Here is a 14016-nt window from a genome sequence, read left to right on the forward strand (position 1 = left end):
GTAATTCAGATTCAGTCAATGAATCATTCCGATTGGCCTCGTCGAAAGCGTTTGGACCAATCGGGACCGATTTCGACCACATGGAACGTTGCTATTGGACGAGTATAGGAGCGCGATATGGTGGATTTGATGCTTGTCTGCATTCCACGTTGCACGTCTCGTTGCATCGCGACTTCCATGACCGATGGCAACAAAGATGGCGGGCGCGGTAATGCGCGCAGCGATCGTGTAAGTACCGCCGAGGCGCGTTGACGTACGCCGTGACGAGCTTGTCCCGTGTGGAGAGCCGTCAGCCGACCCCCCGGGCGGACGGTAAGCTGTCGCGAAGGTGCGTGCGTGCGTGCGTGCGTTGCGCGCGCGTGTATGTAGGGTGTCGCGACTCGGTCGCGTGAGTGGCGCACGCCAGTGTGTGTTCGTGCGTGCGTGCGCGTGTGCGTGCGCGAGCGAGCGAGCGAGCCGCGTTTCTGACACGAGTGCGCGACAACGAGATATGTCAGTGGCAGCTCCGGAAGCATGAGCGAGGGAGCGGACTCGGTTACGCAAACCTGCGGGGATGAGCATGCGACGACCGGGATGGCGACGCCCTCGTCGCCACCAGCACCAGCACCACCACCGTCAGCGACGACGACGACGACGTACGCTGGTAGGAGGCCGCGTTTCGGTACCGGAGGCCCACCTCCGTCGCCGTACGTCTTCATCGACGGCCGTCAGCTGCGGAGTTCGCTCTCCTGGACCAACAAATGGCCAACAAAGCCGTCCGATGTTCCCCCGTTACGAGTCAGCTTCCCTGCGAACGACAATCATCTGGTGACGGGTTACCTGGAGCCCGCCAATCCCTGGCGGCACGGTGAGTATTCATTGTATTTCTCAGCCCTTGCTCCTTTTTCGTATTATCACTTCATCAGCGAGCATTCGCGATTGCACCTCCTTGGAGTGTACCTCTCTCTCTCTCGGAGTGCATCGTGCGTTAACTCTTGTTGTTAGGTTTAATGATTTATCATGTCTCCTGCACCGACAATCTCTAGGTTGAATAGCTCTCTATGGTTAGCAATCTGTTGTTGACCTCTATGACACAGACACAGAGGAAGATAACATAATTAACCAGGATTAGTGCTAACAAAAGTCGATGTGATCAGTTTGTGGATGTTTTGTTATAAAGATTCTATAAAGAATGTTTTGTACGGTATAAAGAAGCATGTTTTCAATTTTATTCCTAATATGTCAATTATCTTTTGATAAAACCAACATGTATCTCTGATTTAGTACAAATAGTATAAATAAATATATATATATATTTGTAGATAATTAATCCTATGCTATTATAATGTTGCAGGATAGTTTTGTATATGTTTGTTGCTCTCAAGATTTCAAATAAAATTAATATCTAATATTGGTTAAAACACAGCGATATGTAGCTACTTGTAAAATTTTATATAAATTAATTATTATTATCTGACATCAAGATTGTAAATTTTTCAAGATGCAGCAAGACACTCCATGAACCATATTAAAAGACTTTCAGTGTACAATATATAATATATAAGTGTATTGAAAATATATTAATGATAAATTTGTAATTAATTGTTTAACTGCGTACAATTTTTGGGTCAATAGTAAATTATACCTTAACATTCACATCGTAACCAGGATAATAATGTTTGTCTGTGGAAATATTCTCATAATATCCTCTAATCATTTGCACAATTTTTTTTATCAATTATTTATTAGTGCAGTTGTACATCGTTACTGTGCTATATTAGGTTTTTTTTATAGACTCTGTCCCAAGTGAAGGATTTCGCAATGTTAATCTTGTACTAATTATAAGTTTGATGCAATGTTAAAGTCTATCTGATTCATACAATATACGATAAAATTGTAACAATCATTCTCTTTTTTCATTGTAATTAGTGCGTGTAAGGTGTAATGTGATTTTACCAAATAAATAATTATATACCATACACTGTATTGTTTACTTCAACACATTGCTTACTTCTCTTTAATTTTATGCACATTTTCTGCCCTTTTTACATATATTATATTTACTCTGATATTATATACATGTTCGACGCTTTACTTTTTCTAGAAAATTAAAAAAAAATTGCATAATGCAGCAATTATAAATATCTTTGAAAATTCTCGTATATGTTTTCCGTTTTGTAAGTGTTAATACTAATACATTCAAAAGCATAATACAATAAAGTCAAAAAATATTTTTGCATTTCAAATAAAAATATTTTCAAAAATAATATTTTTTTTTTTTTTTAAATTTGCGTGCTCATGATTATAATCTCTGTGCTATTTTTATATATCGAGAAATAAAAATATTAATAATTGTTCCCAGCTGAAAATGTGAATCGCGAGGACTTAATCTTCTCGTACAAGGAGTCCTGTGCACGTCACAACACCGAACCCTTGCTAAACGTTTTAGTTCAGCTCAAGGTAAATGCATCCACTTCTTCACAATTTACAATACATATATTTATATAATTTCATGATATTATGCCGTCTTTTCTCCGGCGTAAATCACATCTGATATTAAATTCAGGTGTGAGCATGTTGCAACAAAATAATGATCTCGCAAAAGGACCGGTTCTATGTACATGGAAGTGTGTATCGAGCTTATTTACTTGAAACGAAAAACATTAAACTGGCTGATATAAAAACGTGAAGTTTATCTCTTTTTACTTTTACTTTAATCATGGCATTTTGTACATGCTACTTGTGCTGGCAGTTCTTTAGCGATCTAGCGAGACTTTTTCACCAGATAGATTAACAGTGCCTTTGTAGTGCACGGACATAGTTTCTGCCGCTTTGAGGAATGCGTTTTTTTGCAAATTTTACCCGAATTTCGACGTTGAGTCTCAGCTTTGCAAGAGAGAATGCTTTTCACTCTTATGTATTCATGTTTCTTCATTCTTGTTATACAGACCCTGGATATATCTCAAGATCGATGTGAGGAGCTGAATTTGAAAGGGGAAGTCTTGGATCAGGATCATTCTGAGCCATTGGAGGAGATACTGAAGAGAGTACAATTTAATAAGATTAATCTAGAAGGGACCTCTCTCAATGATGAGGTATTTTTATAAAATTACATACATTTTTAGATATTATACATATACATATATAATTTGTATTAACGTGAACAATTCTTTTTACAGAGTTCCGTGATATTATTTGATATGCTGGAATATTACGAGTCCTCAAAACACTTGAATATTTCGTTTAATCCGGAAATTGGGGCCCGCGGCTGGCAAGCGTGCTCCCATATGATTAAGAAGGTACGATCTTGTCAATATTAGTTTTCAAATTTTATCTTTATTTTTAACTTGGCTAAATTCCAATTCATTACTGTAATATTTAATTTATAGTGTCACTCTGTTATATATTAAGTATGATAATAAAAGAGTAATCAATATGTTCTGATTGTTTTAGACTCAGTGTTTAGAGCAGTTTGAAGCAAGGGACATCACGTTCAACGAACAAAATATGAACATTTTGAGCCGTGCATTACGATTAGTTTCTCATCTACACGTTCTCAAGTTGGAAAACTGTGGATTGTCAGGCAGAGCAATCGTCATACTTGGTATTTATCATGTAACAATATTCTTCTCATTATGATATTATATCGCATCTATTTATCGTATCTATTATATGTATTTGTTTGAAATTTATCACATTGATCGTAACGATATTTATCAACGTTTATAATTTTTGAGAGATAAAAGAGTAGTATTAAGCGTATCGAAACATTATGTTATCGTGATTGGTAAAACATCGGAAAGTTTTCTGCAATGATTTATATGAATTATGACTCTTTGTTGTGTTTTTTAACAGTTACAGCCCTGAAAATGAATAGCGGTATACGGGAATTATATTTAGCCGATAACGGGCTTGATCTATATGATGCTATACAACTTGGATCTCTCTTAAGGATGAACAATCATTTGCAATTGCTCGACATTAGGTACGATTAATTGCTCGATAATCAAGAACCATCATTTGTCTCTTAGCTTTCTTTAGAAAGATAAATGTAAGAATGTGTGGTGTGTGTATGTGTATATGTAAAGTATATACATTTTGTATATTAGTCTTTTTTTCTTGTATTTTTTTTTCATGTCATTTTCTGTAGGTTTCTCTCTACGAACTATTTTTTTTTAATTTGTCGCGAAAATGAGTAGAAGTTGTGCGCAGTAACTCTTATATAAATATACTTTTATGTGTAGGTTGTGTAGATGTTGCTTTGTATCTGTGAGAGACGTAGCATTGCGCTTAAGCGAGTAACGATGTTTTTAGTACAGATTCTCTTTCTTTTGGAAATGTTTTTTTCCTTAGTAATAATAACGTCCAGGACGATGGGGTACGAGACATTTTGGAGGGTCTAATCAATCAAGTGAACGAAGATAAGACCGGTAGAGGACTCAGTATCCTGGTATTGTGGAACAATCGTCTAACTAAGAACTCGTCACCTTACTTCTCGAGGATTATAGTATGTATTATAACGAATATCTTGTGGCTTTTCATATCATCTTTATACAATCGTAATGTCGGCTATCATCTCGTCACGATAATTTTTTTTGTGATTTATATAAACACATCAATTATTAATAACTGTAACTCACTGTGCACGATGTCTTCTTGCAAGTAAATTTTATTCAATATGAGTTGAATTATTAAAATTTTTACTGTTGTTTTTTTCTTGCATCGTTTATTTTTTATATATTTATTATTTTGTGTTATATATGTTCATGTTGTTATTGTTAGTATATGTTAAAATTAAGAGAAATTAATAGAGAAATAACAGAGAAAAAATAATGGAGAAATAATAGAAAAATAATAGAAAATTGAAATAATATCATTAATAGCTTAAGTACTACACGTGGAAAATCGAGGAAAGATCTGCAATTATTTGAATTATCAAGAAATAAATAAATGAAGCAATAAAAAGTATGCTATTTGTAGCTTAACGCGTTTGCTGCCCTATTACATCCGCAATAATTATGTTCAGGCATTATCAAAAACATTGGAGACTCTGAATATCGGTCAGAATATGCTGACGGACGAGACACTAAGAGTCGTTAACGACTCACTGAAGCAGAATCGCGTTCTCCTGCAATTGGGCATGCAATCGACGGAGCTCACGTGCGAGGGAATAATTACGCTGGCCGAGATTATGGAGACGAATCAAGTTTTGCAGGTAAGTTCTCCGGTTATACTATTAATCCGATTACGCTTGATGCCTTGTTCAACTCTTTTTCGCTTTTGCAGAGAATAGATTTGCGGGATAACAGCATACAAATACGCGGAATGTGTGCTCTCGCGAATATAATGAAGGTGAATAAGACCGTAACGCAGATCGACTTGGATGACAAACCTCGGATAAAAATAGTGAGTTTTGTAGGAACTTATATACTCTCTCTATCTGTTCTATAATCTTCTCTTTATGTTCGTTTCATTAATATTATCTTTTCTAAACAAAGGATGGTCCCTTGCACGAGTACATGAAACTGATTACGGAGATTCGCGGTCGTTGCAACCAGAACGAGGAAGAGCGTCGTCTGCTGGAGGAATCCGCCGAGGACGCCGAGAGCCCGCAGCATCCGAGTCGACTACTGAACGCGAGCTCCCGTAAGATCTCGCTCACCTGTCAGACACTGCCAAGCCCGTCATCCGGTCGATCGGCGACATCGTTGGCCGCCGACGAGCCGGCGACGCGCGCCACGCTGGAACCGGCAAAACGCACCAGCGGTGGCCGTCTGCGATCCCCAGCCCCCAGTCCGATTCCCTCCCCCGTAGCCAGTCCGATCCCCAGTCCGTCTCGGAACCGTTTCGTCGTATGCCGGGTGCCGGAGGCTTCGCTACGCTCCACCGATTCCTCGGCATCCACCTCGCCCGTCACTACTCCGCCATCCCTCGGCTCCTCCCCGAATTTCTTCCCCGGTGCGTCGAGTCCGGGCGGGTCGTCGCGGTTTCGGGTGTCGGTCGTCAAGTCGGTGGACGCCGGCCCCTCGTCGCCCAAATCGGTCGTCGCCTCTACTAGCGGCAGCTCAATCACGATCGGCTTCAAAATCGACGCGGCAGACTCGGATGATGCCGACAGCGTGATCAATAAGACGGATATCAGCGGTGATATGGTCGTGTCTGTATCCGATACGGTTCACGTAGTTCCGTTAGCGAAAGAAACGTCCTCTTCAAGCGAAGACATCGTCAAGCATGAAGATTGTTGCGTCAAAGATACGAAGATTCCGTCGAGCGAACAGCAGGTTAAAGAACGACTCGAAATTGATGAGAGCATTACCGCGACATCCAAGGATGAATATGAGAAGATGACGAAGATTGAAGAAGAACGAGTGGACCGGAGTGGTGTAATCGAGACGTCGTCGCAATCTGAAAAAAACGAGACGGATTATTGTGACGAAAACAAAGGTGATCAGAGCAACGTTACGACGGGTTCTGAGAGTGCCGCGACAACCGACAGGGTTACCGAGGCGATCGCAGATCGTCGCATCGTGTATACGAGTACAAAGGAACTTCAAGTACCTGCATATCCGAATGAAGATACGCTTTCGATTAGTGTAGTCGGGGATAAGGCCTCGAACGCGATAGAATTGTCCTTGGATAACACTTCGGAATTAAATCGAGCAATTTCGGAGGAGTTATCCACCAGCACGTCGAGATCTTCCGCGAGTACCGCTTGGACGGGAACGTCCTTGACTCGCACGTCCGAGTTGCATCCACGGGAACAACCGAGCACATCGGTGCAGAAGCACAAGTCCAGTCTAGAGAGGCTCCTATCATTGTTCCAGCATCCTGGACAGTTATTCTCGGATTCCTCGAGCGCCTCTATGGACACGAGAAGCTCCTTGCAGGAGAATGTCAGCGGTGTGATGGCATTGGGCGACAGGTTGCAGCAGTATTTAAAGGAAGGCCGAACTAAGATTGACGGCTCGTGGTCCTCGGAACATGGATCTCCCTTGAAGAATAAATCGATAGGATTGAATATATCGCAGTTGCAGAATCTGACTGGTATATTTGCATCTTTCAAGCTCGAGCCGCAGGCGAGTCTCGCCGAGCATGGCGCCAAGTTCTTTGATCAAATGAAAACTCAGGATACGAATATCAGAGACAGGAATTTGGAAGAAACCGAAGTGACGAGAAACGATGGTAATAGTCTGATTGAGCAGGATCAAGTGATTAAGAATAGCGAGAATAATTTATTTTATCAAAAACGGAATGATAGCACGAAGGACGAGAAAGAAAACTTGGTCAGTACGGAGAAGAATCAGATTATTAGGAGGGACGAGAATTTGTGTGATCAAGAGAGTAGTAGGATTCCTGAGAACGACGAGCAAAAGTTATCAGATCAGATTAGCAGGGACGATGAGAAGGATTTTACCAGTCAGGAAGAGAGTCAAGTTTCGAATAGTGATGAGAATAAATTATTAGATCCGATAAAAACTATAGAAATTGGTGAAAGGAATTTAGAAGATCAGAAGAGCCAGGAGATTGTTAGGAACGTTGATAAAAATTTTCAAGAAAGCAAGGATACACAGGAAAGATATGAGGTTGCGCATGACTATTCGGAAGATGAGAGACTGCGAAATGATGTTCCAAGAAACGATGGGAAAGAGTCTGCGAGTGTGCGAGATGACGCAGGCGATGTTAACGAGAAGAAGGATATTCGAACGGAGTCTGACGGAATTAGTAATCGACTGTTACCTGAAAGTGTGCAATCAAAGGACGATTTCGTGGATAACTTAGTATTAGGCGACGTCCGGGTCACGACAAATGCAGCAGCGGTCTTGTTGTCGTCGTCGCCGGCGAGCGAGTCTATCGCGTGTATAAATGTAAGATTAACAGACGTAGCCGGATATTCTGCTCTAGGATTAAGTCAAATTGCCGGTGTATGCGTAGACTGTAACGATGCTAAACGTTTTGAGGATTCTGTTAACGAGGAAGAGCGTGACGATGTAGCACAGGATTCAAAACGTACCAAGTGCGATGATGACGTCGAATGCTTAAGATGCGACGATTCGGAGATTTTAAGGAATAACGATGCAAAGTGTTTACAACGTGACGACGACGCGGAAGAAACGAATGCCGCGATGGTAAGGACATGTGATACAACCACGGACAGTATTAATCAGACTAGTGATAGTAGGTTTTTTCCGATTTCTAACATAGCGTACGATAGTAAGAAAGTAGATAGCGTAAGTATCGCGTCGATCACGACGGATGACGATGTCGACATGATCGGGTCTGTGTCAGGAAACAACGGACCATCGTCGACGTCGTCGACGTCGTCGAAGGACGCGAGCGTTTACTTAAACGAGGAAGTTACCAGTAACACGTGCCGAGATCGTCGGTGCGATTTAACGAACAGGAGGGAGGGAGAGGATCTCCGCGATTCCGTTGATCGTGCAACAAGTACAAGTGTAAATATTAAGATAGATCCGCACGGAGAATCGAAGACGACGAGTCCAGGCGAACCAGAGAGCCAGGAGGTGCCAGGAGGACGGTCGTTCATGCCAAATAACGTCGACAAACATCGAATTATCCTTGAAACCGCTGCCGAGACCGTCAGTCATCCAGAGGAAGACGACGAGCGGAGCAAGCCGACGGTTGACTCGACTATTCTTGTCACTCTATCGCCGCACGAGACAAGTCTGGACAAATCCGACGCGGAGGAGCTTATCTTTTGCATGACCGACGTCTCCACGGACGGCACGTCCGTAGAAGACGAGCTGTCGCCTCCCGTTTCGAGGACCACCGTGACCACGTCGACGAGCAGCAGCACGCTTCTGATCGAGAATCCCGGAAACGTGCACAGAAACAGTCAGGATTCCGGGATCGAGGAGACTGCGTTGACAATCGACGAGATTCCGACTGTTGTCGGGATGACGGAGATCCCGTCGATACCTCCGCCGCCGCCTCCACCTCCACCTCCGCGTAGCAGTCTTCAGGAGAGCGTGGACTCGGGGATCGAGTCCGAGTGTTCGTCGATATGTATCAGGATGGAATCCGCTACCTCTGGCATCAGCACGCTGGAGATGGTCGCGACGCCGAAGAGGCCCACGCGTGACGATAACGACGACGACGAGGAAGAGTTCGGGGAGTTTGCGTCGGATTTCCTCGCGAGGGAGACTCGACTGGTCGATAGCGATAGCACGAGCGGCGACGGCGACGGCGACGGCGGCGTGGTCGGCGTCGGCGTCGGCGTCGTCGTCCCGTATCTCAAGTGCGCGGTCGTCGGCACGACGCGGCCTGTTGCCGATGAAGGAGTCGCTCGACCGGCACCGCCGGTAATCGCGCACTCCCCTGCGCCCGTGCACGGCACCAGGTGAGTGTACTATAGGCCGGCGTGTACTGTGCTTCTCCTCTTTAGGCTTCTTCTTCTGAGAAACTTCCTGCAGGAATCTTAGAATGCGTTTCGCTCGCGATTATTAAACTTTGAGTCTTGTATTAATCGAAAACGGGTTTAGTCGTCGTCTTACAATCTTGAAATAAGAGGAGAAGATGATTTATATTTTGGCTCGCCGATGAAAATAAATAAAACTGGCAGATAATCCCTTCAATGTTATTATGTCAAGATAGAACTCGATGTAGGGAATCGAATTGTTTTAACTTGAGAGAGTTTCTTTTACAGTTCCGATTGAGCAACGTCCGATCGAAGAACGAAATACATAAATATCAAATAAATTAGATGACTTCTACGTTACGTCGTATTGAGAAAGATGGTGCATTCTAAGAGTTAATGTGTGGAAGAGGATGTTTCTTTCCCACTGCTTCGACTCTTCTTGATTTCCCGCTTGCTCGCTTTTGCAATTTATGCCATCAGCGTCTGCTTTTGTATCAGTGCTATTGTTGGGAATATCTGAAAAAAAATCGAAAAGATTTTAAATATTTGGCAACTGCATTGCGACTTGTACGAAGCGGGAAACGATGAAAAATGTGATCTTTTGGTCGATTATTTGGACGTTATATGAAAACTTGTAGAAAGTTACAAGATTTTCTTATGGAGCTTTTTATTTTACAATCTTTTCGTTCGTTTCCCTGCTAAATTGGTTCCTCACCCTTTGACAACAGTAACGCTTCTGCTTTATTAACAGCAAAACATGAAGGCTAAAAAAAACTATGTCTTTTAAAGCCTGCTTTATATAATTTCACGTTTTTATCTTTTTTTTGTCGATTACCTCTTGTCGCTGCATGTTTTCATCATTGCATAAATTTCGATATTAGTTATTACAATTTAAAAACTGCAATTTTACAACAAATAATCAAGTTATACAAGCAACTTTATCTATTTTATTATTTGATTTAATTATAAAAATTTTTTCAAGTTTTTTCTTGTTGTTTTCTTCGACATGATAATGTTTCGTCTTTGCAGTCCGAAGTAATGCGATGGAGATGAAGGAAGATAGTGGTGGCGAAGCATACGAGGCAGGCCTGATGGAGTATGATGATGACGAGGATGATGAAATCGACGAACTCGAACAAGTGCTGATGCAACTCGAGCCAAAGTATCGGCGTTACGCCAATTGGCGAATTTGAATGCTGCTTGAAACTTCTTCTTTGTAGAAGACATCGAGAACAAACGCCGGATGCTTGACTTCAAGAACCATCGATTCCGCAGATACTTAATCTAACGCATCTTTCGTAGCTAGAAATTCCTGATTCCATTAGCTTCTAATATCGACCCTTAATCGATTCCCTCTTTTACATCTTCGAGTCCAAAAATTTCTAGTTTCCTAAATTCTAGTTTGTCAAATTCTCTCTTCGTCTTTGTAGAATTTAGTTTTAAAGTTTGATAAATTAGGAAGAATCAATTTGACAGATATTTGGCATTTTTAAAATGGCTCTTTTTTAAATGAATTCTTTGTTGAAAATACTTGAAACAGTGTGTTCATCTGCACAGAGAACCTTGATAACACGCATTTTTGTAGTCAGATTATAAATTTTTAATGTCTCTTTGATTCTCTATCTATGAATACCTATAGAACCTATAGAAGGGAATCTGATCTATGTGGCTATCAATTTTTAATATCTCTGGATCTTTATTATATATCAGATCTTCCGTCTTGGATTCAATAGAGCTACGTTTTTACAAATCTCTGTTCCATAGATTCTTGGAATTATCAGAGTACTTTAAAGAAAGAATGTACGGAATTAGGGCGCGGAATTTTTGGTGATTTCCAGTAGTAAAGGAGAAGAGTATATATATATATTTATATACATATAGTATATATACATATACATTATATATCTATATATGTGTGTGTATGTATATTATAATATGTATATATAAGCGAGCGTTGTAAACTTAATTTTTGATTGTAATAGATGTCAAATATCTTATGTATCTTATGTGCTAGTTAGTTTCGTGTCGACCATTTTTCTTATTTCGCGGACAGAAGGGAATAAAGGAAGAATATAGAGAAAAGAGGGTCAATGAAACCAGAGTAGAAAGATTACGAAAATGTATAGACGATCGATTCTAGTCTCGAAGACAGTCGATCTATGGAAAAATTATAAAACTTAACGTGCACCACTGTCTCGCGCGACACGTAACATCCTGGCATCGTGATGAATGTGAAAAAAGCCAGTGCTTCTTAAACTTACAAATTAGAAGACGTCAAAGGTTGCTGTAGAATCATTTCTTTGTCGTCCCTCGAGTCTCTATAAAGATTTTTCGTTTGAAAAATCATAACAGGCAAAAGAGGTGTTTCATTGCGATTATATTGAAGATGTCCTTTCAATTAATTACGTAAATATGTTAAATTAAAGATGGCGGTGAGATTGTTTCAACATCGATGCATTCACACAAGTAGTTTCGTCAAGTATAAATGTATATACATTATAAATTATAAGATCCTATTGAAAGGACATCTTGGGTGACAGGACACCCTGTATATAAAACACGAGTAGTGTAAACTTTTTCAATGTAACTTTCTACGATTTAAATCTTACTTTTTGTTGGATGAATTATATACAGTGTGAAGTAGATATAACAGAGGAATAAATATTTGTCGCAATTAACGTACTAATCATTAAAAAGAATCATCAGTTACATATTTACAGATTTTTTTCGTGAAACGCAGTTTAAGGAACACTGACCTATAAAGATATGTGGCGATTATACCTTAAACGAAATACTTTAACGAATTATTACTTAAATGTGTACATCACTGTTAACTGAAAAACTATGGAAAACTTCCCGAATGCCTTGCATATATATATAGTATCGTAGAAAATATGAGAATCAGTAATATAGGTCACTCTTGAAGGGAAAATGTAAAGTCGATTTCTCAGCCGAAGATACATCTGCCAGTACAATTGAATATAGCGGCATCTAAGATTGAAAATTAAGAGATGCAGCTAATCGAGCTTTAAGAGTGTAAATAGATTATTTTAATTAATTCGTAATTAATTCGAAATCTTGTTTGTAAATATTGTAATTTGAATTATATATCAGAAAAATATTTAATGTTAAAAATTAAAAGTTGTTTATAAAACTTAAATTTTTCTTAATCGCAATATCAAACCTCTAGCTTTATAATATGATTTCTACTACTGGTTATCATATTCTCTGAGATGTTCTATACATTTATATGTATATTTGTGTGCGTGTGCGTGTGTATATTGGTGTGTACATTGTGTGCATCGAACGGAGAAGGCGCGATCGAGAAATATTCACGATTACTATTAGAAGTAATCGTGTTTTACATCACAGACGATAGATTTCGAAGACTCGAATTTGTATTTGGTGAGAGATCTAATGGATCTAATGAAAGCTCTAATAATATGAGATGAAGTTCTTGTCGATATGTTATATATCTTTAAAAGTATGAATATAATAAAATAATTTATATTATTTTTTTATACGCTTAGAATTTGAATAAAAGAATTAATTTCTAGCTTGATTAAAGATAAGAAATAATCTTATTGCAATATATACATGCATATATATGCGACTTTTATATTTTAATAGACATCAGGCAAGATTTTTTTAAATTTTTTATGTATATGAAATATTTTTTATATTTTGTAGGATTAAGGTTTATTAAGAGATTAACTTTTTATCGCTTTGTATCGCGTTGTATTTATTAATTTGAGTTAGAATATTGAAATCTTTTTTTTTTTTAAGCAACTTGTGATCTTTTATATCATATACATGTGTTTCTCTTTTTTTATATTCTTTTTAAAACATTAGAAACAGATTCGAGTCTCGTCGAAGGTATCGTCAAAGTTATCGCGTTTAGGTAGTTCGAAATTATCAGAAAATTACGACTAAATACGTCGAGATCTATTATTATATTATTATTATTATATAATATATCTTAAATTATATAGATATATATATCTCTCGTTTGTCGTTATTTACAATACAAATCTCGTTACAAATGTAAATATATATACATACATACATGTGTATGTATATGTACAAATACATATATATTTGCCACGTTGCTGGTGGCTAATGTTAAAGTAGAATGATGATTATGATGACAATTATAAACGTTCTTGTACCTGTCTCGCGCTGAGCAATAATTGCACGTGCAATTATGACATTTTTTTCTATCCTGCATCTCGCAATTTGTCTGGACTCTAGTAAGCGCAGAATTTTTACATATTATACCGACAATAAGTGTAACAAGCTAAATTTGTAATATTTCTCTACAAGTTTCGAGACCAAGTGAATAAGGGGCATGCAATAATTAAGAAGCAAAGGAGAAACATGAAGTAAATCGATTGCATTAAAACACGGATTTTGCGTCGACGTTTTCATTTTTATTATTGTGAATATTTTAAAATGATATTTTTTGTGAAATCGCTGACAAGCTTCTAGCTTAATTTATTAAGAGAGATGTTGTGCGTGCAATTAGAGCGTGCTACATTTTACGACACATTTCGAGTTCTATATTACTAGAATTGTAATAATTTTATAAAACTAACTGCACTTGCACGCGCATTTATTTCCCAGTGAAATGCGAACATTAATCCTAAATCGTGATCACGAAA

General features: G+C 39.1%; 1 protein-coding gene across 1 annotated transcript; it reads left to right on the plus strand.

The window, feature by feature from the left end:
• Positions 1 to 187: 187 nt before the first annotated feature.
• On the plus strand, positions 188 to 10452 carry LOC114945991 (uncharacterized). The gene is made up of 11 exons (XM_029322374.2): positions 188 to 847; positions 2342 to 2439; positions 2928 to 3074; positions 3159 to 3278; positions 3433 to 3583; positions 3835 to 3964; positions 4333 to 4486; positions 5006 to 5194; positions 5266 to 5385; positions 5478 to 9337; positions 10385 to 10452. The coding sequence occupies exons 1-11, from the start codon at positions 514 to 516 to the stop codon at positions 10392 to 10394; spliced, it is 5313 nt and encodes a 1770-aa protein (XP_029178207.2). The 5' UTR covers positions 188 to 513; the 3' UTR covers positions 10395 to 10452.
• Positions 10453 to 14016: the final 3564 nt, after the last annotated feature.

The sequence above is a fragment of the Nylanderia fulva genome, unplaced genomic scaffold (genome assembly GCF_048542155.1).
Source record: "Nylanderia fulva isolate GAGA-0341 unplaced genomic scaffold, ASM4854215v1 Scaffold18, whole genome shotgun sequence".
Classification (NCBI taxonomy): domain Eukaryota; kingdom Metazoa; phylum Arthropoda; class Insecta; order Hymenoptera; family Formicidae; genus Nylanderia; species Nylanderia fulva.

Bases quoted from the DNA above. Each gene is read 5' to 3' on its own strand.
- LOC114945991 (XM_029322374.2), top strand. From the start codon at position 514: ATGAGCGAGGGAGCGGACTCGGTTACGCAAACCTGCGGGGATGAGCAT. The intron at 2,440-2,927 runs GTAAATGCATCC...CTTGTTATACAG, and splicing joins ACGTTTTAGTTCAGCTCAAG to ACCCTGGATATATCTCAAGA. The intron at 4,487-5,005 runs GTATGTATTATA...AATTATGTTCAG, and splicing joins CTTACTTCTCGAGGATTATA to GCATTATCAAAAACATTGGA.